The sequence below is a fragment of the Procambarus clarkii genome, chromosome 46 (genome assembly GCF_040958095.1).
Source record: "Procambarus clarkii isolate CNS0578487 chromosome 46, FALCON_Pclarkii_2.0, whole genome shotgun sequence".
NCBI lineage: Eukaryota > Metazoa > Arthropoda > Malacostraca > Decapoda > Cambaridae > Procambarus > Procambarus clarkii.
The window spans coordinates 37,112,408-37,139,907 of NC_091195.1; the positions used below are offsets into that span (position 1 = coordinate 37,112,408).

General features: G+C 56.2%; 2 protein-coding genes across 2 annotated transcripts in view; both read left to right on the forward strand.

Annotated features, from left to right (window-relative positions):
• Nucleotides 1-27,500, forward strand: part of LOC138350608 (uncharacterized) — a 401,046-nt gene that overhangs the window by 128,792 nt on the left and 244,754 nt on the right. The gene's annotated exons all lie outside the window — the stretch shown is intronic.
• LOC123749426 (uncharacterized) lies at nucleotides 26,775-27,389 on the forward strand. The gene has a single exon (XM_045731513.2). The coding sequence runs from the start codon at nucleotides 26,775-26,777 to the stop codon at nucleotides 27,387-27,389; it is 615 nt and encodes a 204-aa protein (XP_045587469.2).

Genomic DNA, 27,500 nt, shown 5'->3' on the forward strand with positions numbered 1-27,500 from the left:
TACGGCTGCTCGCAGCCTGACGTATGAGTCACAGCCTGGTTGCCACTAATATGCACACCGTTTCATACAAGATGTGGGAAAAACACTTAAAAACTAAGACTTAAGACTAAATGAGATCAAAAGCATGAAGTGAACTGAAGTAGATGAAAGAATTACCATAATTACATGTCGAATTAACAACAACAATTGCAACTGACGAGCGATAGTAATTTTGAGTAAATAAACTGACGGACTACAATTTTCTTAAGTTTATATATGTCAGGTATTAGCAGTTTTACAAGTTAGTCATTAATGATGTTTGATAATAGGAAGACATAGGTTGACATTTAGGAGGTAAGGAATGTTACATGGAGTCGATTAGGTAGTACTTAGTGCTTCTCTTAAACTGGTTGAGAGATGACAGTCTTTGACGTGATTGGAAAGGTCATTCCACATTCTGGGTCCCTTGATTTGCATAGCGTTTCTAGTTTGGTTAAGTCGCAATCTTGAATTATGAAATAGATATTTGTTTCTAGTGTGGTGCCCCCAAGAGTTCTGTTACAACCCTTTAGGAAGCGTTTAAGGTCAGGATTGGCATTACAGTTCAGAGTTTAATATATATAGAGTACACATGAGAGGATGTGCAGTGACATAATATCTAACAAATAACAAAATTAAAAATGTCAGGGTGCTGTCTAGAGCCAGAGTTTGTTATTGTTCTAATAGCTAATTTATATGGAGTAATTAGAGGACGAAGATAATTTTGTGTAATAGAACCCCAAGCACATATACCATAGTTGAGATAAGGATAGCTGAGAGAGTAATAGAGCGTTACAAGCAAGGCCGAGGTACATAATATCTGATTTTAGAAAGAATGCTAACTGTTTTAGAAACTTTTTTCGTTATATTTTGAATGTGGTCCTGGAAAAAAATCAGCTTGTTATCAATGGAAACACCAACAAGCTAAATTTCCAGGGTGGTGGTCACCCGGTGATGTTTGGTGAGATGTGGAGCTGCTTGTCGGCCCACCCACTTTAAGGCCCACTATAAATATACAGAATAAGGCCATTGCTACCCTGCCGCCAACACTCACATCCACATCTCACCAAACATCACCAAGAACAGAAAACGGGACATCACCTCAGTTTCGCGAGCCGCAACAATCTTCTTGTACATCAGTTTTTGTCCTTAGGTAAAGTATACGTCAGAATGTGACGTGCTATAACGAGAACGGGTTGGGTGAAGGGTAGGGAAAGTGGTGAAGGGTAGGGAAGGTGGTGAAGGGTAGACAAGGTGGTGAAGGGTAGGGAAGGTGGTGAAGGGTAGGGAAGGTGGTGAAGGGTAGGGAAGGTGGTGAAGGGTAGGGAAGGTGGTGAAGGGTAGGGAAGGTGGTGAAGGATAGGGAAGGTTGGGAAGGTGTTGTAGGGTAGGGAAGGTGGTGAAGGGTAGGGAAGATTGTGAAGGGTAGGGAAGGTGGTGAAGGGTAGGGAAGGTGGTGAAAGGTAGGGAAGGTGGTGAAGGGTAGGGAAGGTGGTGAAGGGTAGGGAAGGTGTTGAAGGGGAGGGGAAGGTGGTGCAGGGTAGGGAAGGTGGTGAAGGGTAGGGAAGGTGGTGAAGGGTAGGGAAGGTGTTGAAGGGTAGGGAAAGTGGTTAAGGGTAGGGAAGGTGGTTAATGGTAGGGAAGGTAGTGAAGGGTAGGGAGGGTGGTGAAGGGTAGGGAAGGTGGTGAAGGGTAGGGAAGGTGGTGAAGGGTAGGGAAGGTGGTAAAGGGAAGGAAAGGTGGTGAAGGGAAGGGAAGGTGGTGAAAGGTAGGGAAGGTGGGGAAGGGTAGGGAAGGTGGTGAAGGGTCGGAAGGTGGTGAAGGGTAGGGAAGGTGGTGAAGGGTCGGAATGTGGTAAAGGGTAGTGTTGAATGGTAAATATAAACAGTGGTGTCTCCTCTGAGGAGACACCACTGTCACAGGGCACACATTGTCTCCTCTGAGGAGACACCACTGTCACAGGGCCCACATTGTCTCCTCTGAGGAGACACCACTGTCACAGGGGCCACATTTCCCCCTCTGAGGAGACACCACTGTCACAGGGCCCACATTGTCTCCTCTGAGGAGACACCACTGTCACAGGGCCCACATTGTCTCTTCTGAGGAGACACCACTGTCACAGGGGCCACATTGTCTCCTCTGAGGAGACACCACTGTCACAGGGGTCCACATTGTCTCCTCTGAGGAGACACCACAGTCACAGGGGCCACATTGTCTCCTCTGAGGAGACACCACTGTCACAGGGGCCACATTGTCTCCTCTGAGGAGACACCACTGTCACAGGGCCCACATTGTCTCCTCTGAGGAGACAACACTGTCACAGGGCCCACATTGACTTCTCTGAGGAGACACCACTGTCACAGGGGCCACATTGTCTCCTCTGAGGAGACACCACTGTCACAGGGGCGCACATTGTCTCCTCTTAGGAGACACCACTGTCACAGGGGCCCACATTGTCTCCTCTGAGAAGACACCATTGTCACAGGGGGCCCACATTTTCTCCTCTGAGGAGACACCACTGTCACAGAGGCCCACATGGTCTCCTCTGAGGAGACACCACTGTCACAGGGTCCCACATTGTCTCCTCTGAGGAGACACCACTGTCACAGGGGCCCATATTATCTCCTCTGAGGAGACACCACTGTCACAGGGCCCACACTTTCTCCTCTGAGGAGTCACCACTGTCACAGGGCCCACATTGTCTCCTCTGAGGAGACACCACTGTCACAGGGGCCACATTGTCTCCTCTGAGGAGACACCACTGTCACAGGGGTCCACATTGTCTCCTCTGAGTGGACACCACTGTCACAGGGGCCACATTGTCTCCTCTGAGGAGACACCACTGTCACAGGGGTCCACATTGTCTCCTCTGAGTGGACACCACTGTCACAGGGGCCACATTGTCTCCTCTGAGGAGACACCACTGTCACAGGGCCCACATTGTCTCCTCTGAGTGGACACCACTGTCACAGGGGCCACATTGTGTCCTCTGAGGAGACACCACTGTCACAGGGCCCACATTTTCTCCTCTGAGGAGACACCACTGTCACAGGGCCCACATTGTCTCCTCTGAGGAGACACCACTGTCACAGGGGTCCACATTGTCTCCTCTGAGGAGACACCACTGTCACAGGGCCCACATTGTCTCCTCTGAGGAGACAACACTGTCACAGGGCCCACATTGACTTCTCTGAGGAGACACCACTGTCACAGGGGCCCACATTGTCTCCTCTGAGAAGACACCATTGTCAAAGGGGCCCACATTTTCTCCTCTGAGGAGACACCACTGTCACTGAGGCCCACATGGTCTCCTCTGAGGAGACACCACTGTCACAGAGGCCCACATGGTCTCCTCTGAGGAGACACCACTGTCACAGGGGCCCACATTGTCTCCTCTGAGAAGACACCATTGTCACAGGGGCCCACATTTTTTCCTCTGAGGAGACACCACTGTCACAGGGGCCCACATTGTTTCCTCTGAGGAGACACCACTGTCACAGGGGCCCACATTGTCTCCTCTGAGGAGACACCACTGTCACAGGGCCCACATTTTCTCCTCTGAGGAGACACCACTGTCACAGGGCCCACATTGTCTCCTCTGAGAAGACACCACTGTCACAGGGGCCACATTGTCTCCTCTGAGGAGACATCACTGTCACAGGGCCCACATTTTCTCCTCTGAGGAGACACCACTGTCACAGGGCCCACATTGTCTCCTCTGAGGAGACACCACTTGTGGGAACCGACCTGTGAGATTTATATTTATTTAATTTATATGAATTTATATTTACGTTAATTTATATACTTCGATAGCAATTTGTATAATGATAAGTGGACTGTATTTCTGCAATAATCTCATAATCTCACAAATCGATCCTCTACACATTAGGGGGATTTATTAATTGAATATATATGCAGCCAATCAAACTACAGTATTAACTACATACATTGAAAAGGTTCCTTATCTTATAGTACAGCAGGTTAGTCCACCAGGTATATCTAGGGTGTAGACACCAAATTATCCTCTTTGAGGTAGCTTCCATCACCCAGTAACTGGTGCACAAATCTTGCTTCCTCGTCTTGACCTGTCAAAAGGGCGCTAGCTGTAAAGCCAGATTCTATATATGACAAGCTATATCAGAGAAAATACTATACATGGAACAATGAAGACCTGGCTTAATTACCTTTAGTATGAGGCGATTTCGCGTTCTAACCGGCAAACCCTACCCAATGACATTAATGGCCACTAATGATAGATAATGGGTTTCGGAAAGAACACTTAGCTTGATTTGATGACAGCGTGTTGAAAATGGTACACTTTTGGTTTCCATAACACTACGTCCAAGTAAATTTAACAGGAGCCGAATTTGCTCTCGTGTGAGCCTCTGGTCTCAATATAAACAACAATGGCTGCCCTCCTTCCTCCCTAACGCCTGGCTTACATTGTCCAGATTTCAGAAAGTGATAGAAGGGTCACATTTACTCTACTTTAATATTGATAATTAAGTTAATTTATATAAGATGTTTTTATGATGGTAAAGTCCAAAGACTAATGTATTTAAGAATAATTCCCAGCAGAATAGCTGGTGAATTATAATAGTATGTGGTGATGATATCCCGTTTTCTATAGACGGTAATTCCACTACAAGTTACGTTTTCTATGGGTAACTTGTTTATACAATACAGCTATTATCTGTATGATTATTAAATGGTGTCGGATTTTCCGACACCACTGTCACAGGGGCCACATTGTCTCCTCTGAGGAGACACCACTGTCACAGGGGTCCACATTGTCTCCTCTGAGGAGACACCACTGTCACAGGGGCCACATTGTCTCCTCTGAGGAGACACCGCTGTCACAGGGGTCCACATTGTCTCCTCTGAGGAGACACCACTGTCAGAGGGGCCACATTGTCTCCTCTGAGGAGACACCACTGTCACAGGGCCCACATTGTCTCCTCTGAGGAGACAACACTGTCACAGGGCCCACATTGACTTCTCTGAGGAGACACCACTGTCACAGGGGCCACATTGTCTCCTCTGAGGAGACACCACTGTTACAGGGGCCCACATTGTCTCCTCTGAGGAGACACCACTGTCACAGGGGCCCACATTGTCTCCTCTGAGAAGACACCATTGTCACAGGGGCCCACATTTTCTCCTCTGAGGAGACACCACTGTCACAGAGGCCCACATGGTCTCCTCTGAGGAGACACCACTGTCACAGGGTCCCACATTGTATCTTCTGAGGAGACACCACTGTCACAGGGGCCCACATTTTCTCCTCTGAGGAGACACCACTGTCACAGGGGCCCACATTGTCTCCTCTGAGGAGACACCACAGTCACAGGGCCCACATTTTCTCCTCTGAGGAGACACCACTGTCACAGGGGCCCACATTGTCTCCTCTGAGGAGACACCACTGTCACAGGGCCCACATTGTCTCCTCTGAGGAGACACCACTGTCACAGGGGTCCACATTGTCTCCTCTGAGGAGACACCACTGTCACAGGGGCCACATTGTCTACTCTGAGGAGACACCACTTTCACAGGGGTCCACATTGTCTCCTCTGGGGAGACACAACTGTCACAGGGGCCCACATTGTCTCCTCTGAGAAGACACCATTGTCACAGGGGCCCACATTTTCTCCTCTGAGGAGACACCACTGTCACAGAGGCCCACATGGTCTCCTCTGAGGAGACACCACTGTCACAGGGTCCCACATTGTCTCCTCTGAGGAGACACCACTGTCACAGGGGCCCACATTTTCTCCTCTGAGGAGACACCACTGTCACAGGGGCCCACATTGTCTCCTCTGAGGAGCCACCACTGTCACAGGGCCCACATTTTCTCCTCTGAGGAGACACCACTGTCACAGGGTCCCACATTGTCTCCTCTGAGGAGACACCACTGTCACAGGGCCCACATTGTCTCCTCTGAGGAGACACCACCGTCACAGGGGCCGGCATTGCCTCTTCTGAGGAGACACCACTGTCACAGGGGCCCACATTGTCTCCTCTGAGGAGACACCACTGTCACAGGGCCCACATTGTCTCCTCTGAGGAGACACCACTGTCACAGGGCCCACATTGACTCCTCTGAGGAGACATAACTGTCACAGGGGCCACATTGTCTCCTCTGAGGAGACACCACTGTCACTGGGCCCACATTGTCTCCTCTGAGGAGACATCACTATCACAGGGGCCCACATTGTCTCCTCTGAGGAGACACCACTGTCACAGGGGCCCGCATTGTCTCCTCTGAGGAGACACCACTTTCACAGGGGCCCACATTGTCTCCTCTGAGGAGACACCACTGTCACAGGGGCCACATTGTCTCCTCTGAGGAGACACCACTGTCACAGGGCCCAGATTGCCTCCTCTGAGGAGACACCACTGTCACAGGGACCACATTGTCTCCTCTGAGGAGACACCACTGTCACAGGGCCCACATTGTCTCCTCTGAGGAGACACCACTGTCACAGGGCCCACATTGACTCCTCTGAGGAGACCTCACAGTCACAGGGGCCACATTGTCTCCTCTGAGAAGACACCACTGTCACAGGGGCCACATTGTCTCCTCTGAGGAGACACCACTGTCACAGGGGGCCCACATTGTCTCCTCTGACGAGACACCACTGTCACAGGGGCCCACATTGTCTCCTCTGAGGAGACACCACTGTCACAGGGGCCCATATTGTCTCATCTGAGGAAACACCACTGTCACAGGGGCTCACATTGCCTCCTCTGAGGAGACACCACTGTCACAGGGCCCACATTGTTTCCTCTGAGGAGACACCACTGTCACAGGGGCCCATATTGTCTCCTCTGAGGAGACACCACTGTCACAGGGCTCACATTGCCTCCTCTGAGGAGACACCACTGTCACAGGGGCCCACATTTTCTCCTCTGAGGAGACACCACTGTCACAGAGGCCCACATGGTCTCCTCTGAGGAGACACCACTGTCACAGGGTCCCACATTGTCTCTTCTGAGGAGACACCACTGTCACAGGGGCCCACATTTTCTCCTCTGAGGAGACACCACTGTCACAGAGGCCCACATTGTCTCCTCTGAGGAGCCACCACTGTCACAGGGCCCACATTTTCTCCTCTGAGGAGACACCACTGTCACAGGGTCCCACATTGTCTCCTCTGAGGAGACACCACTGTCACAGGGCGCACATTGTCTCCTCTGAGGAGACACCACCGTCACAGGGGCCCGCATTGCCTCTTCTGAGGAGACACCACTGTCACAGGGGCCCACATTGTCTCCTCTGAGGAGACACCACTGTCACAGGGCCCACATTGTCTCCTCTGAGGAGACACCACTGTCACAGGGCCCACATTGACTCCTCTGAGGAGACATAACTGTCACAGGGGCCACATTGTCTCCTCTGAGGAGACACCACTGTCACTGGGCCCACATTGTCTCCTCTGAGGAGACATCACTATCACAGGGGCCCACATTGTCTCCTCTGAGGAGACACCACTGTCACAGGGGCCCACATTGACTCCTTTGAGGAGACATCACTGTCACAGGGGCCCGCATTGTCTCCTCTGAGGAGACACCACTTTCACAGGGGCCCACATTGTCTCCTCTGAGGAGACACCACTGTCACAGGGGCCACATTGTCTCCTCTGAGGAGACACCACTGTCACAGGGCCCACATTGCCTCCTCTGAGGAGACACCACTGTCACAGGGCCCACATTGTCTCCTCTGAGGAGACACCACTGTCACAGGGCCCACATTGTCTCCTCTGAGGAGACACCACTGTCACAGGGCCCACATTGAATCCTCTGAGGAGACCTCACAGTCACAGGGGCCACATTGTCTCCTCTGAGGAGACACCACTGTCACAGGGGCCACATTGTCTCCTCTGAGGAGACACCACTGTCACAGGGGGCCCACATTGTCTCCTCTGACGAGACACCACTGTCACAGGGGCCCACATTGTCTCCTCTGAGGAGACACCACTGTCACAGGGGCCCATATTGTCTCCTCTGAGGAAACACCACTGTCACAGGGGCTCACATTGCCTCCTCTGAGGAGACACCACTGTCACAGGGGCCACATTGTCTCCTCTGAGGAGACACCACTGTCACAGGGGCCACATTGTCTCCTCTGAGGAGACACCACTGTCACAGGGGCCCACATTGTTTCCTCTGAGGAGACACCACTGTCACAGGGGCCCATATTGTCTCCTCTGAGGAGACACCACTGTCACAGGGCCTACAATGTCTCCTCTGAGGAGACACCACTGTCACAGGGCCCCACATTGTCTCCTCTGAGGAGACACCACTGTCACAGGGGCCCACATTGCCTCCTCTGAGGAGACACCACTGTCACAGGGACCACATTGACTCCTCTGAGGAGACATAACTGTCACAGGGGCCACATTGTCTCCTCTGAGGAGACACCACTCTCACAGGGCCCACATTGTCTCCTCTGAGGAGACACCACTGTTACAGGGGCCCACATTGTCTCCTCTGAGGAGACACCACTGTCACAAAGGCCCACATTGACTCCTCTGAGGAGACATCACTGTCACAGCGGCCCGCATTGTCTCCTCTGAGGAGACACCACTGTCACAGGGGCCCACATTGTCTCCTCTGAGGAGACACCACTGTCACAGGGCCCACATTGACTCCTCTGAGGAGACCTCACAGTCACAGGGGCCACATTGTCTCCTCTGAGGAGACACCACTGTCACAGGGGCCACATTGTCTCCTCTGAGGAGACACCACTGTCACAGGGGCCCACATTGTCTCCTCTGAGGAGACACCACTGTCACAGGGGCCCACATTGTCTCCTCTGAGGAGACACCACTGTCACAGGGGCCCATATTGTCTCCTCTGAGGAGACACCACTGTCACAGGGGCTCACATTGTCTCCTCTGAGGAGACACCACTGTCACAGGGGCCCACATTGTCTCCTCTGAGGAGACACCACTGTCACAGGGGCCCATATTGTCTCCTCTGAGGAGACACCACTGTCAGAGGGCCTACATTGTCTCCTCTGAGGAGACACCACTGTCACAGGGGCCCACATTGTCTCCTCTGAGGAGACACCACTGTCACAGGGGCCCACATTGCCTCCTCGGAGGAGACACCACTGTCACAGAGACCACATTTCCCCCTCTGAGGAGACACCACTGTCACAGGGCCCACATTGTCTCCTCTGAGGAGACACCACTGTCACAGAGGCCCACATTGTCCCCTCTGAGGAGACACCACTGTCACAGGGCCCACATTGTCTCCTCTGAGGAGACACCACTGTCACAGGGCCCACATTGTCTCCTCTGAGGAGACACCACTGTCACAGGGGCCACATTGTCTCCTCTGAGGAGACACCACTGTCACAGGGGCCCACATTGTCTCCTCTGAGGAGACACCACTGTCACAGGGGCCCACATTGTCTCCTCTGAGGAGACACCACTGTCACAGGGGCCCACATTGTCTCCTCTGAGGAGACACCACTGTCACAGGGGCCCACATTGTCTCCTCTGAGGAGACACCACTGTCACAGGGCCCACATTGTCTCCTCTGAGGAGACACCACTGTCACAGGGGCCCACATTGTCTCCTCTGAGGAGACACCACTGTCACAGGGGCCCACATTGTCTCCTCTGAGGAGACACCACTGTCACAGGGGCCCACATTGTCTCCTCTGAGGAGACACCACTGTCACAGGGGCCCACATTGTCTCCTCTGAGGAGACACCACTGTCACAGGGGCCCACATTGTCTCCTCTGAGGAGACACCACTGTCACAGGGGCCCACATTGTCTCCTCTGAGGAGACACCACTGTCACAGGGGCCACATTGTCTCCTCTGAGGAGACACCACTGTCACAGGGGCCCACATTGTCTCCTCTGAGGAGACACCACTGTCACAGGGCCCACATTGTCTCCTCTGAGGAGACACCACTGTCACAGGGGCCACATTGTCTCCTCCGAGGAGACACCACTGTCACAGGGGTCCACATTGTCTCCTCCGAGGAGACACCACTGTCACAGGGGTCCACATTGTCTCCTCTGAGGAGACACCACTGTCACAGGGGTCCACATTGTCTCCCCTGGGGAGACACCACTGTCAGAGGGGGCCACATTGTCTCCTCTGGGGAGACACCACTGTCAGAGGGGGCCCACATTGTCTCCTCTGAGGAGACACCACTGTCACAGGGGCCCACATTGTTTCCTCTGAGGAGACACCACTGTCACAGGGGCCCATATTGTCTCCTCTGAGGAGACACCACTGTCACAAGGCCTACAATGTCTCCTCTGAGGAGACACCACTGTCACAGGGGCCCACATTGTCTCCTATGAGGAGACACCACTGTCACAGGGGCCCACATTGCCTCCTCTGAGGAGACACCACTTTCACAGGGGCCACATTGTCTTCTCTGAGGAGAGACCACTGTCACAGGGGTCCACATTGTCTCCTCTGAGGAGACACTACTGTCACAGGGGCCCACATTGCCTCCTCGGAGGAGACACCACTGTCACAGAGACCACATTTCCCCCTCTGAGGAGACACCACTGTCACAGGGCCGACATTGTCTCCTCTGAGGAGACACCACTGTCACAGGGCCCACATTGTCTCCTCTGAGGAGACACCACTGTCACAGGGGCCACATTGTCTCCTCTGAGGAGACACCACTGTCACAGGGGTCCACATTGTCTCCTCTGGGGAGACACCACTGTCACATTGCCCACATTGTCTCCTCTGAGGAGACACCACTGTCACAGGGCCCACATTGTCTCCTCTGAGGAGACACCACTGTCACAGGGGCCACATTATCTCCTCTGAGGAGACACCACTGTCACAGGGCCCACATTTTCTCCTCTGAGGAGACACCACTGTCAGAGGGGCCCACATTGTCTCCTCTGAGGAGACACCATTGTCACAGGGGCCCACATTGTCTCCTCTGAGGAGACACAACTGTCACAGGGGCCACATTGTCTCCTCTGAGGAGACACCACTGTCACAGGGGCTACATTGACTCCTCTGAGGAGACACCACTGTCACAGGGGCCCACATTGTCTTCTCTGAGGAGACACCACTGCCACAGGGGCTACATTGCCTCCTCTGAGGAGACACCACTGTCACAGGGGTCCACATTGTCTCCTCTGAGGAGACACCACTGTCACAGGGGCTACATTGTCTCCTCTGAGGAGACACCACTGTCACTGGGTCCCACATTTTCTCCTCTGAGGAGACACCACTGTCACAGGGGCCCACATTGTTTCCTCTGAGGAGACACCACTGTCACAGGGGCCCACATTGTCTCCTCTGAGGAGACACCACTGTCACAGGGCCCACATTTTCTCCTCTGAGGAGACACCACTGTCACAGGGCCCACATTGTCTCCTCTGAGGAGACACCACAGTCACAGGGGCCACATTGTCTCCTCTGAGGAGACACCACTGTCACAGGGCCCACATTTTCTCCTCTGAGGAGCCACCACTGTCACAGGGCCCACATTGTCTCCTCTGAGGAGACACCACTGTCACAGGGGCCACATTGTCTCCTCCGAGGAGACACCACTGTCACAGGGGTCCACATTGTCTCCTCTGAGGAGACACCACTGTCACAGGGGCCACATTGTCTCCTCTGAGGAGACAAAACTGTCACAGGGGTCCACATTGTCTCCTCTGGGGAGACACCACTGTCACAGGGGCCCACATTGTCTCCTCTGAGGAGACACAACTGTCACAGGGGCCACATTGTCTCCTCTGAGGAGACACCACTGTCACAGGGGCTACATTGACTCCTCTGAGGAGACACCACTGTCACAGGGGCCCACATTGTCTTCGCTGAGGAGACACCACTGCCACAGGGGCTACATTGCCTCCTCTGAGGAGACACCACTGTCACAGGGGTCCACATTGTCTCCTCTGAGGAGACACCACTGTCACAGGGGCTACATTGTCTCCTCTGAGGAGACACCACTGTCACTGGGTCCCACATTTTCTCCTCTGAGGAGACACCACTGTCACAGGGGCCCACATTGTTTCCTCTGAGGAGACACCACTGTCACAGGGGCCCACATTGTCTCCTCTGAGGAGACACCACTGTCACAGGGCCCACATTTTCTCCTCTGAGGAGACACCACTGTCACAGGGCCCACATTGTCTCCTCTGAGGAGACACCACAGTCACAGGGGCCACATTGTCTCCTCTGAGGAGACACCACTGTCACAGGGCCCACATTTTCTCCTCTGAGGAGACACCACTGTCACAGGGCCCACATTGTCTCCTCTGAGGAGACACCACTGTCACAGGGGCCACATTGTCTCCTCCGAGGAGACACCACTGTCACAGGGGTCCACATTGTCTCCTCTGAGGAGACACCACTGTCACAGGGGCCACATTGTCTCCTCTGAGGAGACAAAACTGTCACAGGGGTCCACATTGTCTCCTCTGGGGAGACACCACTGTCACAGGGGCCCACATTGTCTCCTCTGAGGAGACACCACCGTCACAGGGGCCCGCATTGCCTCTTCTGAGGAGACACCACTGTCACAGGGGCCACATTGTCTCCTCTGAGTAGACACCACTGTCACAGGGGCCCACATTGTCTCCTCTGAGGAGACACCACTGTCACAGGGGCCACATTGTCTCCTCTGAGGAGACACCACTGTCACAGGGGCCCAGATTGTCTCCTCTGAGGAGACACCACTGTCACAGGGCCCACATTGTCTCCTCTGAGGAGACACCACTGTCACAGGGGCCCACATTGTCTCCTCTGAGGTAACACCACTGTCACAGAGGCCCACATTGTCTCCTCTGAGGAGATACCACTGTCACAGGGCCCACATTGTCTCCTCTGAGGAGACACCACTGTCACAGGGGCCACATTGTCTCCTCTGAGGAGTCACCACTGTCACAGGGCCCACATTGTCTCCTCTGAGGAAACACCACTGTCACAGGGGCCCACATTTTCTCCTCTGAGGAGACACCACCGTCACAGGGGCCCGCATTGCCTCTTCTGAGGAGACACCACTGTCACAGGGGCCACATTGTCTCCTCTGAGGAGACACCACTGTCACAGGGGCCACATTTGTATAACGGTGGTATTGCCTCCTCTGGTGGGTGGGCTGTTCGTTTCCAGCAACCGTGTGGCGACACTAAATTGTTTATAATCTTTTCGGTCTGCTCACCTTAATATTCCATGTATGTATTTAAATTTGGTATCAATTTGTTCACAAGAGAATGCTCTAGAGGAATATATATGTAAAATTTCACCAAACTCGACATGAGACCCGCACCAAATAAAAAACTATGGCGATCGTTAGCCGGGAGCGTCAAACCGCGCTGAAATGTTTATGATCTTTTCATATTTATCAACCCCGGAATTGTTCTATGTCGTTAATTTTGATATCACTGTGACCGCAATAAAATTCCCTACACGGACATATGCATATAAATGTAGAATCATGGTAGCGGCCCACCCGCAAGAGTGTGGGAAGTGGCTGAAGTGTTATCTCTTACCACATACCTGACTGCAGATAGGCGAAACACCTATTGAAAAGTGTAAATTCTTTTCACTGTCCTGACCTTAATTTTCGTAGTATGTACTTAATTTTTGTACCAATGTCTTCGCAATAGAATGTTCTAGAAGAACATATGTATAAAATGTCACACAAGGATGCGTTAGACCGGCACCAAATCAAAAACTACGTCGATTACACTGGTCGCGTCAACAATACAATGGTCTTACCACGTAGATGCCGTTCTCCCAAATAGGCTATGAGGGTGTTAAAAAAAACGAATATTTATTGGCAAACATTTTTATACTATCACCAAGTCGATCGGATATGAATTGGATTTTATAGAAATATTTTTAACAATTGCCGCTTGAGGTGCATTCAAGATAAAAAAAATATGTCGTGCTCAAGCGACATATGGGTGCGAAAGTGCTAAATTGTGTGCAATCTAAAGGCGCTCATTTTGAAACCATTACCAGATTGATCGGATAAAATTTAAATTTTTAACAATTATTTTAATGAACGACTCCGGACGTCGTCGCTAAAGCGGGGAAGTGCTCTAGCGACCACTAATTAATCTCTGTACTAATCCTAAGAGCCGTGATTAAGCTCTGTACTATCCTAAGAGCCGTGATTAATCTCTGTACTAATCCTAAGAGCCGTGATTAAGCTCTGTACTATCCTAGGAGCCATAAATAAGCTCTGGACTATCCTAGGAGCCATGAATAAGCTCTGTACTATCCTAGGAGCCATGAATAAGCTCTGTACTATCCTAGGAGCCATGAATAAGCTCTGTACTATCCTAGAAGCCATGAATAAGCTCTGTACTATCCTAAGAGCCGTGATTAAGCTCTGTACTATCCTAAGAGCCGTGATTAAGCTCTGTACTATCCTAAGAGCCGTGATTAAGCTCTGTACTATCCTAAGAGCCGTGATTAAGAAGTCAGTGTTTACCATGCGGGTTGAGTGTACCGGGGGAGGGGGACAACACCTGTGTGTTCGTACAGTTGTGTACACGTCTGTGTGTGTGTGTGTGTCAGCACGGGTGACAGGTGTACCGGGGTGTGTGTGTGTGTGTCAGCACGGGAGACAGGTGTACAGGGGTGTGTGTGTGTGTGTCAGCACGGGTGACAGGTGTACCGGTGTGTGTGTGTGTCAGCACGGGAGACAGGTGTACAGGGGTGTGTGTGTGTCAGCACGGGTGACAGGTGTACCGGGGTGTGTGTGTGTCAGCACGGGTGACAGGTGAACCGGGGTGTGTGTGTCAGCACGGGTGACAGGTGTACCGGGGTGTGTGTGTGTCAGCACGGGTGACAGGTGTACCGGTGTGTGTGTGTGTCAGCACGGGAGACAGGTGTACCGGGGTGTGTGTGTGTCAGCACGGGAGACAGGTGTACCGGTGTGTGTGTGTGTGTCAGCACGGGAGACAGGTGTACCGGGGTGTGTGTGTGTCAGCACGGGAGACAGGTGTACCGGTGTGTGTGTGTGTGTCAGCCCGGGAGACAGGTGTACCGGGGTGTGTGTGTCAGCACGGGTGACAGGTGTACCGGGGTGTGTGTGTGTCAGCACGGGAGACAGGTGTACCTGGGTGTGTGTGTGTGTCAGCACGGGTGACAGGTGTACCGGGGTGTGTGTGTGTGTGTCAGCACGGGAGACAGGTGTACCGGGGTGTGTGTGTGTCAGCACGGGTGACAGGTGTACCGGTGTGTGTGTGTGTGTCAGCACGGGAGACAGGTGTACCGGGGTGTGTGTGTCAGCACGGGAGACAGGTGTACCAGGGTGTGTGTGTCAGCACGGGAGACAGGTGTACCGGGGTGTGTGTGTGTGTGTCAGCACGGGTGACAGGTGTACCGGTGTGTGTGTGTGTCAGCACGGGTGACAGGTGTACCGGTGTGTGTGTGTCAGCACGGGTGACAGGTGTACCGGTGTGTGTGTGTGTCAGCACGGGTGACAGGTGTACCGGGGTGTGTGTGTGTCAGCACGGGAGACAGGTGTACCTGGGTGTGTGTGTGTGTGTCAGCACGGGTGACAGGTGTACCGGGGTGTGTGTGTGTGTCAGTACGGGTGACAGGTGTACCAGGGTGTGTGTAAGTCAGCACGGGTGACAGGTGTACCGGGGTGTGTGTGTGTGTCAGCACGGGTGACAGGTGTACCGGGGTGTGTGTGTGTGTGTCAGCACGGGTGACAGGTGTACCGGGGTGTGTGTGTGTCAGCACGGGTGACAGGTGTACCGGGGTGTGTGTGTGTGTGTCAGCACGGGTGACAGGTGTACCGGGGTGTGTGTGTGTGTCAGCACGGGTGACAGGTGTACCGGTGTGTGTGTGTGTGTCAGCACGGGTGACAGGTGTACCGGGGTGTGTGTGTGTGTGTCAGCACGGGTGACAGGTGTACCTGGGTGTGTGTGTGTGTCAGCACGGGTGACAGGTGTACCGGGGTGTGTGTGTGTGTCAGCACGGATGACAGGTGTACCGGGGTGTGTGTGTGTGTCAGCACGGGTGACAGGTGTACCGGGGTGTGTGTGTGTGTGTCAGCACGGGTGACAGGTGTACCTGGGTGTGTGTGTGTGTCAGCACGGGTGACAGGTGTACCGGGGTGTGTGTATGTGTCAGCACGGGTGACAGGTGTACCGGGGTGTGTGTGTGTCAGCACGGGTGACAGGTGTACCTGGGTGTGTGTGTGTGTCAGCACGGGTGACAGGTGTACCGGGGTGTGTGTGTCAGCACGGGTGACAGGTGTACCAGGGTGTGTGTGTGTCAGCACGGGTGACAGGTGTACCAGGGTGTGTGTGTGTGTGTCAGCACGGGTGACAGGTGTACCGGTGTGTGTGTGTCAGCACGGGTGACAGGTGTACCTGGGTGTGTGTGTGTGTCAGCACGGGTGACAGGTGTACCGGGGTGTGTGTGTGTGTGTCAGCACGGGTGACAGGTGTACCAGGGTGTGTGTGTGTCAGCACGGGTGACAGGTGTACCAGGGTGTGTGTGTGTGTGTCAGCACGGGTGACAGGTGTACCGGTGTGTGTGTGTCAGCACGGGTGACAGGTATACAGTGGTGTGTGTGTGTCACCACGGGTGACAGGTGTACCGGGGTATGTGTGTGTCAGCACGGGTGACAGGTGTACCGGGGTATGTGTGTGTCAGCACGGGTGACAGGTGTACCGGGGTATGTGTGTGTCAGCCCGGTGACAGGTGTACCGGTGTGTGAGTGTGTGTTAGCACGGGTGACAGGTGTACCGGTGTGTGAGTGTGTGTTAGCACGGGAGACAGGTGTACCGGTGTGTGTGTGTGTGTCAGCACGGGTGACAGGTGTACCGGTGTGTGTGTGTGTGTCAGCACGGGAGACAGGTGTACCGGTGTGTGAGTGTGTGTTAGCACGGGAGACAGGTGTACCGGTGTGTGTGTGTGTGTCAGCACGGGTGACAGGTGTACCGGTGTGTGTGTGTGTGTCAGCACGGGAGACAGGTGTACCGGGGTGTGTGTGTGTATCAGCACGGGTGACAGGTGTACCGGTATGTGAGTGTGTGTTAGCACGGGAGACAGGTGTACCGGTGTGTGAGTGTGTGTTAGCACGGGAGACAGGTGTACCGGTGTGTGTGTGTGTGTCAGCACGGGAGACAGGTGTACCGGGGTGTGTGTGTTAGCACGGGAGACAGGTGTACCGGGGTGTGTGTGTATGTCAGCACGGGAAACAGGTACTCACCTAGTTGTGTTTGTGGAGGTTGAGCTCTGGCTCTTTGGTCCCGCCTCTCTACCGTCAATCAACAGGTGTACAGATTCCTGAGCCTATTGGGCTTTATCATATCTACACTTGAAACTGTGTATGGAGTCAGCCTTCACCACATCACCCCCTAATGCATTCCATTTGTCAACTACTCTGACACAAAAAAACTTTTTTCTAATATCTTTGTGGCTCATTTGGGCACTCAGTTTCCACCTGTGTCCCCTTGTGCGTGTGCCCCTTGTGTAAATAGCCTGTCTTTATCTACCCTATCAATTCTCTTCAGAATCTTAAATGTGGTGATCATGTCCCCCCTAACTCTTCTGTCTTCCAGCGAAGTGTGGTCTAATTCCCGTAGTCTTTCCTCGTAGCTCATACCTCTCAGCTCAGGTACTAGTCTGGTAGCAAACCTTTGAACCTTTTCCAGTTTAGTCTTATGCTTGACTAGATATGGACTCCATGCTTAGGCTTCACACTCCAGGATTTACCTGACATATGTGGTATACAAAGTTCTGAATGATTTTTTACACAAGTTTCTGAATGCCGTTCGTATGTTGGCCAGCCTGGCATATGCCGCTGATATTAGCCTCTTGATATGTGCTGCAGGAGACAGGTCTGGCGTGATATCAACCCCCAAGTCTTTTTCCTTCACTGACTCCTGAAGAATTTCCTCTCCCAGAAGATACCTTGTATCTGGCCTCCTGCTCCCTACACCTATCTTCATTACATTGCATATGGTTGGGTAGGGGCCCCACGAGCATAGGGGCCCCAAGAGCATAGGGGCCCCACAAGCATAGGTGCCCCACGAGCATAGGTGCCCCACGAGCATAGGTGCCCCACGAGCATAGGTGCCCCACGAGCATAGGTGCCCCACGAGCATAGGTGCCCCACGAGCATAGGGGCCCCAGGAGCATAGGTGCCCCACGAGCATAGGGGCCCCACGAGCATAGGTGCCCCACGAGCATAGGTGCCCCACGAGCATAGGTGCCCCTCGAGCATAGGGGCCCCACGAGCATAGGTGCCCCACGAGCATAGGTGCCCTACGAGCATAGGGGCCCCTCGAGCATAGGGGCCCCACGAGCATAGGGGCCCCACGAGCATAGATGCCCTACGAGCATAGATGCCCTACGAGCATAGGTGCCCTACGAGCATAGGGGCCCCACGAGCATAGGTGCCCTACGAGCATAGGGGCCCCTCGAGCATAGGGGCCCCACGAGCATAGATGCCCTACGAGCATAGGTGCCCTACGAGCATAGGGGCCCCACGAGCATAGGTGCCCTACGAGCATAGGGGCCCCTCGAGCAGAGGGGCCCCACGAGCATAGGGGCCCCACGAGCATAGATGCCCTACGAGCATAGGGGCCCCACGAGCATAGGTGCCCCACGAACATAGGGGCCCCACGAGCATAGGGGCCCCACGAGCATAGATGCCCTACGAGCATAGGGGCCCCACGAGAATAGGTGCCCCACGAGCATAGGGGCCCCACGAGCATAGGTGCCCTACGAGCATAGGTGCCCCACGAGCATAGGGTCCCCACGAGCATAGGGGCCCCACCAGCATAGGTGCCCTACGAGCATAGGGGCCCCACGAGCATAGGGGCCCCTCGAGCATAGGTGCCCTACAAGCATAGGGGCCCCTACGAGCATAGGGGCCCCACGAGCATAGGATCCCAACGAGCATAGGGGCCCCACCAGCATAGGTGCCCTACGAGCATAGGGGCCACACGAGCATAGGTGCCCTACGAGCATAGGGGCCCCCACGAGCATAGGGGCCCCACGAGCATAGGGTCCCCACGAGCATAGGGGCCCCACGAGCATAGGGGCCCTACGAGCATAGGGTCCCCACGAGCATAGGGTCCCCACGAGCATAGGTGCCCCACGAGCATAGGGTCCCCACGAGCATAGGGTCCCCACGAGCATAGGTGTCCCACGAGCATATGTGCCCCATGAGCACAGGGGCCCCACGAGCATAGGGGCAGCACAAGCATAGGGGCCCAACGAGCAAAGGGGCCCCACGAGCATAGGTGCCCTACGAGCATAGGGGCCCCACGAGCATAAGTGCCCTACGAGCATAGGTGCCCTACGAGCATAGGGGCCCTACGAGCATAGGGTCCCCACGAGCATAGGGGCCCCACGAGCATAGGTGCCCCACGAGCATAGGGTCCCACGAGCATAGGGGCCCCATGAGCACAGGGGCCCCTCGAGCATAGGGGCAGCACAATCATAGGGGCCCAACGAGCATAGGGACCCCACGAGCATAGTTGCCCTACGAGCATAGGGGCCCCCACGAGCATAGGTGCCCTACGAGCATAGGGGCCCTACAAGCATAGGTCCCCCACGAGCATAGGGGCCCCACGAGCATAGGGGCCCCACGAGCATAGGGGCCCCCACGAGCATAGGTGCCCTACGAGCATAGGGGCCCTACGAGCATAGGTCCCCCACGAGCATAGTGGCCCCACGAGCATAGGGGCCCCACGAGCATACGGGCACAACGAGCATAGGGGCCCCACGAACATAGGGGCCCTACGAGCATAGGTCCCCCACGAGCATAGTGGCCCCACGAGCATAGGGGCCCCACGAGCATAGGGGCCCCACGAGCATAGGTGCCCCACGAGCACAGGGGCCCCACGAACATAGTGGCCCCACGAGCATAGAGGCCCCACGAGCATAGGGGCTCCACGAGCATAGGGGCCCCACGAGCATAGGGGCCCCACGAGCATAGGGTCCCAACGGGCACAGGGGCCCCAAGAGCATAAGGGCCCCACGAGCATAGGGGCTCCACGAGCATAGGGGCCCCACGAGCATAGGGGCCCCACGAGCATAGGGTCCCAACGGGCACAGGGGCCCCAAGAGCATAGGGGCCCCACGAGCATAGGGTCCCCACGAGCATAGGGGCCCCACGAGCATAGAGGCCCCACGAACACAGGGGCCCCACGAGCATAGGGTACCCACGAGCATTGGGGCTCCACGAGCATAGGGGCCCCACGAGCATAGGGTCCCAACGGGCACAGGGGCCCCAAGAGCATAGGGGCCCCACGAGCATAGGGTCCCCACGAGCATAGGGGCCCCACGAGCATAGAGGCCCCACGAACACAGGGGCCCCACGAGCATAGGGTCCCCACGAGCATAGGGGCTCCACGAGCACGGGGGCCCCTCGAGCATAGGGGCCCCACGAGCATAGGGGCAGCACAAGCATAGGGGCCCAACGAGCATAGGGGCCCCATGAGCATAGGGGCCCAACGACCATAGGGCCCCACGAGCATAGGGGCCCCACGAGCATAGAGGCCCCACGAACACAGGGGCCCCACGAGCATAGGGTCCCCACGAGCATAGGGGCTCCACGAGCATAGGGGCCCCACGAGCACAGGGGCCCCACGAGCATAGGGTCCCCACGAGCATTGGGGCTCCACGAGCATAGGGGCCCCACGAGCATAGGGTCCCAACGGGCACAGGGGCCCCAAGAGCATAGGGGCCCCACGAGCATAGGGTCCCCACGAGCATAGGGGCCCCACGAGCATAGAGGCCCCACGAACACAGGGGCCCCACGAGCATAGGGTCCCCACGAGCATAGGGGCTCCACGAGCACGGGGGCCCCTCGAGCATAGGGGCCCCACGAGCATAGGGGCAGCACAAGCATAGGGGCCCAACGAGCATAGGGGCCCCATGAGCATAGGGGCCCAACGACCATAGGGCCCCACGAGCATAGGGGCCCCACGAGCAAAGGGTCCCAACGGGCACAGGGGCCCCAAGAGCATAGGGGCCCCACGAGCATAGGGTCCCCACGAGCATAGGGGCCCCACGAGCATAGAGGCCCCACGAACACAGGGGCCCCACGAGCATAGGGTCCCCACGAGCATAGGGGCTCCACGAGCATAGGGGCCCCACGAGCACAGGGGCCCCTCGAGCATAGGGGCCCCACGAGCATAGGGGCAGCAAAAGCATAGGGGGCCCAACGAGCATAGGGGCCCCATGAGCATTGGGGCCCCACGACCATAGGGTCCCCACGAGAAAAGGGGTACCACGAGCATAGGGTCCCCACGAGCATAAGGGCCCCCACGAGCATAGGTACCCTACGAGCATAGGGGCCCCACGACCATAGGGTCCCCACGAGCATATGGTCCCCACGAGCATAGGGTCCCTACGAGCATAAGGGCCCCACGAGCATAAGGGCCCCTCGAGGATAGGGGCCCCATGACCATAGGGGTCCCACGAGCATTGGGCCCCGACGAGCATACGTGCCCCCGAGCATAGGGTCCCCGCGAGCATAGGGTCCCCACGAGCATAGGGGCCTCAGGAGCATAGGGCCCCACGAGCATAGGGGCCCACTAGCATAGGGCCCCCACGAGCATACGTGCCCCACGAGCATAGGGCCCCCACGAGCATACGTGCCCCACGAGCATAGGGTCCTTACGAGCATAGGGGTCCCACGAGCATAGGAGCCCCACGAGCATAGGGCCCCAAAAGCATAGGGGCCCGACGAGCATAGGGCCCCACAAGCATAGGGCCCCCACAAATATAGGGGCCCCACGAGAATAGGGGGCCCCACGAGCATAGGGACCCCACGAGCACAGGGGCCCCACGAGCATAGGGGCCCCACGAGCATAGGGTCCCCACGAGCATAGGGGCCCCCACGAGCACAGGGGCCCCAAGAGCATAGGGGGCCCACAAGCATAGGGGCCCCACGAGCCTAGGGGCCTCCACGAGCATAGGGGTTCCTCGAGCATAGGGGCCCCACGAGCATAGGTGCCCCACTAGCATAGGGGCCCCACGAGCATAGGGGCTCCAAGATCATAGGGGCCCCACGAGCATAGGTGCCCCACGAGCATAGGGGCCCCACGAGCATAGGGGCCCCACGAGCATAGGGGCCCCACGAGCATAGGGGCCCCACGAGCATAGAGACCACACGAGCATAGGGGCCCCACGAGCATAGGGTCCCCACGAGCATAGGGGCCCCACGGACATAGGGGCCCCACGAGCATAGAGGCCCCACGAGCATAGGGGCCCCACGAGCATAGGGGCCCCACGAGCATAGGGGCCCCACGAGCATAGGGTCCCCACGAGCATAGGGGCCCCACGAGTATAGGGGCCTCACGAGCATAGGGGCCCCACGAGCATAGGGGCCCCATGAGCATAGGGGCCCCACGAGCATAGGGGCCCCATGAGCATAGGGGCCCCACGAGAATAGGGGGCCCCACGAGCATAGGGGCCCCACGAGCACAGGGGCCCCACGAGCATAGGGTCCCCACGAGCATAGGGGCCCCCACGAGCACAGGGGCCCCAAGAGCATAGGGGGCCCACAAGCATAGGGGCCCCACGAGCCTAGGGGCCTCCACGAGCATAGGGGTTCCTCGAGCATAGGGGCCCCACGAGCACAGGGGCCCCACGAGCATAGGGGCCCCACGAGCATAGGGTCCCCACGAGCATAGGGGCCCCCACGAGCACAGGGGCCCCAAGAGCATAGGGGGCCCACAAGCATAGGGGCCCCACGAGCCTAGGGGCCTCCACGAGCATAGGGGTTCCTCGAGCATAGGGGCCCCACGAGCATAGGTGCCCCACTAGCATAGGGGCCCCACGAGCATAGGGGCTCCAAGATCATAGGGGCCCCACGAGCATAGGAGCCCCACGAGCATAGGGGCCCCACGAGCATAGGGGCCCCACGAGCATAGGGGCCCCACGAGCATAGGGGCCCCACGAGCATAGAGACCACACGAGCATAGGGGCCCCACGAGCATAGGGTCCCCACGAGCATAGGGGCCCCACGGACATAGGGGCCCCACGAGCATAGAGGCCCCACGAGCATAGGGGCCCCACGAGTATAGGGGCCCCACGAGCATAGGGGCCCCACGAGCATAGGGTCCCCACGAGCATAGGGGCCCCACGAGTATAGGGGCCTCACGAGCATAGGGGCCCCACGAGCATAGGGGCCCCATGAGCATAGGGGCCCCACGAGCATAGGGGCCCCATGAGCATAGGGGCCCCACGAGAATAGGGGGCCCCACGAGCATAGGGGCCCCACGAGCACAGGGGCCCCACGAGCATAGGGTCCCCACGAGCATAGGGGCCCCCACGAGCACAGGGGCCCCAAGAGCATAGGGGGCCCACAAGCATAGGGGCCCCACGAGCCTAGGGGCCTCCACGAGCATAGGGGTTCCTCGAGCATAGGGGCCCCACGAGCATAGGTGCCCCACTAGCATAGGGGCCCCACGAGCATAGGGGCCCCACGAGCATAGGGGCCCCAAGATCATAGGGGCCCCACGAGCATAGGAGCCCCACGAGCATAGGGGCCCCACGAGCATAGGGGCCCCACGAGCATAGGGGCCCCATGAGCATAGGGGCCCCACGAGCATAGGGGCCCCACGAGTATAGGGGCCTCACGAGCATAGGGGCCTTACGAGCATAGGGGCCCCACGAGCATAGGGTCCCCACGAGCATATGGTCCCCACGAGCATAGGGTCCCTACGAGCATAAGGGCCCCACGAGCATAAGGGCCCCTCGAGGATAGGGGCCCCATGACCATAGGGGTCCCACGAGCATTGGGCCCCGACGAGCATACGTGCCCCCGAGCATAGGGTCCCCGCGAGCATAGGGTCCCCACGAGCATAGGGGCCTCAGGAGCATAGGGCCCCACGAGCATAGGGGCCCACTAGCATAGGGCCCCCACGAGCATACGTGCCCCACGAGCATAGGGCCCCCACGAGCATACGTGCCCCACGAGCATAGGGTCCTTACGAGCATAGGGGTCCCACGAGCATAGGAGCCCCACGAGCATAGGGCCCCAAAAGCATAGGGGCCCGACGAGCATAGGGCCCCACAAGCATAGGGCCCCCACAAATATAGGGGCCCCACGAGAATAGGGGGCCCCACGAGCATAGGGACCCCACGAGCACAGGGGCCCCACGAGCATAGGGGCCCCACGAGCATAGGGGCCCCCACGAGCACAGGGGCCCCAAGAGCATAGGGGGCCCACAAGCATAGGGGCCCCACGAGCCTAGGGGCCTCCACGAGCATAGGGGTTCCTCGAGCATAGGGGCCCCACGAGCATAGGTGCCCCACTAGCATAGGGGCCCCACGAGCATAGGGGCTCCAAGATCATAGGGGCCCCACGAGCATAGGAGCCCCACGAGCATAGGGGCCCCACGAGCATAGGGGCCCCACGAGCATAGGGGCCCCACGAGCATAGGGGCCCCACGAGCATAGAGACCACACGAGCATAGGGGCCCCACGAGCATAGGGTCCCCACGAGCATAGGGGCCCCACGGACATAGGGGCCCCACGAGCATAGAGGCCCCACGAGCATAGGGGCCCCACGAGTATAGGGGCCCCACGAGCATAGGGGCCCCACGAGCATAGGGTCCCCACGAGTATAGGGGCCTCACGAGCATAGGGGCCCCACGAGCATAGGGGCCCCATGAGCATAGGGGCCCCACGAGCATAGGGGCCCCATGAGCATAGGGGCCCCACGAGAATAGGGTCCCCACGAGCATAGGGGCCCCCACGAGCACAGGGGCCCCAAGAGCATAGGGGGCCCACAAGCATAGGGGCCCCACGAGCCTAGGGGCCTCCACGAGCATAGGGGTTCCTCGAGCATAGGGGCCCCACGAGCATAGGTGCCCCACTAGCATAGGGGCCCCACGAGCATAGGGGCCCCACGAGCATAGGGGCCCCAAGATCATAGGGGCCCCACGAGCATAGGAGCCCCACGAGCATAGGGGCCCCACGAGCATAGGGGCCCCATGAGCATAGGGGCCCCACGAGCATAGGGGCCCCACGAGTATAGGGGCCTCACGAGCATAGGGGCCTCACGAGCATAGGGGCCCCACGAGCATTGGGGCCCCACGAGCATAGAGGACCCACGAGCATAGGGACCCCACGAGCATAGGGGCCCCACGAGCATAGGGGCCCCACGAGCATAGGGGCCCCACGAGCATAGGGACCCCACGAGCATAGGGACCCCACGAGCATAGAGGCCCCACGAGCATAGGGTCCCCACGAGCATAGGGACCCCACGAGCATAGGGGCCCCACGAGCATAGGGGCCCCACGAGCATAGAGGCCCCACGAGCATAGGGTCCCCACGAGCATAGGGACCCCACGAGCATAGCGGCCCCACGAGCATAGGGTCCCCACGAGCATAGGGTTCCCACGAGCATAGGGGACTACGAGCATAGGGGCCCCACGAGCATAGAGGCCCCTCGAGCATAGGGTCCCCACGAGCATAGGGACCCCACGAGCATAGGGTCCCCACGAGCATAGGGGCCCCACGAGCATAGAGGCCCCACGAGCATAGGGACCCCACGAGCATAGGGACCCTACGAGCATAGGGGCCCCACGAGCATAGGGGCCCCACGAGCATAGGGGACTACGAGCATAGGGGCCCCTCGAGCATAGGGGACTACGAGCATAGGGGCCCCACGAGCATAGGGGACTACGAGCATAGGGGCCCCACGAGCATAGGGGCCCCACGAGCATAGGGGCCCCATGAGCATAGGGGCCCCATGAGCGTAGGGGCCCCACGAGCATAGGGGCCCCACGAGCATAGGGGACTACGAGCATAGGGGCCCCACGAGCATAGGGGCCCCACGAGCATAGGGGCACCACGAGCATAGGGTCCCCACGAGCATAGGGGCCCCACGAGCATAGGGGCCCCACGAGCATAGGGGCACCACGAGCATCGGGGCCCCACGAGCATAGGGGCACCACGAGCATAGGGTCCCCACGAGCATAGGGGCCCCACGAGCATAGGGTCCCCACGAGCATAGGGGCCCCACGAGCATAGGGGCCCCACGAGCATAGGGGCCCCACGAGCATAGGGGCCCCACGAGCATAGGGGCCCCACGAGCATAGGACATGCTCATTATGGAAGCAGACTGTTTAAATATTTAGGTCTTGTTGCAAGCACACTTATATAAGTTAACCCAACATCCTGGTGTGGGACTAAATATTATATATTTAAGATATATTTCCAGGTGAATAAACCTTTCAGCTGAAATGAAACGTAATGTTTTGAGTGGAGCACTGAAGAGGAAGAGGAAGAGAGCTGCAGAGGAGAAGGAGAACATTGGAAAACTTCCAAAACTATCATCGTGGCTCAACACAGGTGCAATGACAGCCACTCAAACCATTCCTTCAGATATAACATCCACATCAGCATCCACTCCTGCAGTGTCAGCCACTAGTACTGTTCCTTCAGATATAACATCCACTCCTGCAGTGTCAGCCACTAGTACTCTTCCTTCAGATATAACATCCACATCAGCATCCACTCCTGCAGTGTCAGCCACTAGTACTCTTCCTTCAGATATAACATCCACATCTACATCCATTCCTGCAACCATCATCCAGTTTCAGCAGACATGCCATCATTGCTTGTTGCTGCTGCTGGTGACGTTTTACAAGAGGAAATACCCAAAGCTGTAACAGTAAAGGAGTTTGTAATCCAAGAGACAGATCCGGGACTGTGGAACATTAATGATACTAACACAATAGATTACTGGATTCGTAGTGGGCCCTCATCATGTTAGAATCATAATAGCAACCTTACAAACTCAAGCAGAATGTATAAAACAGCTGGAGCAGAGAATATGAGGGAAAGGTATTTATCAAACAATGTGTTCAAACGTGAACTGCGGAATAGCGAGTATGTAAAACGTGAATGGCTACACTATTCACCATCCCAAGGTCGTTTGTACGGCTTTGTATGTCGCCTATTGTCCAAGAAAGAATCTACCTTTGCTACAATGGGGTTTAGTGACTGGAAGTCCAGCAATGTTACTGTAGAACATAAAATTGGAGAAGAACATGGAAAGTGCATGACAGCATATATGATAAGGCATAAAGAAACTGGAAGTGAAGATTCTTTATTGCTTGAGCAACATGGCTCAGAGCAGGAATATTGCCATAAAGTGTTGACACGTGTGGTTTCTGTAATTCGCTTTCTTGCCTCAAGAGGTTTGGCATTTTGTGGAGAAAATCAGATTATTGTGTCAGCAAAAAATGGCAACTATTTAGGAATACTGGAGCTGCTGAGTGAGTTTGATCCTTTCCTGGAAGATCATCTCAAAATGTATGGAAATCCTGGAAAAGGAAATCCGTCATATTTATCTGCATATATTTGTGAGGAATTTATTGAATTAATTGGACAACTGGTTTTTTGCACTATTCTTGAATAAGTAAATGAGTCAAAGTATTATTGGTTAAGTGAACATTCCACTCCAGACATCTCACACACAGATCAACTGACATTTACTGTCTGATACATTAAAGGCTGTGAGTCTGTGGAA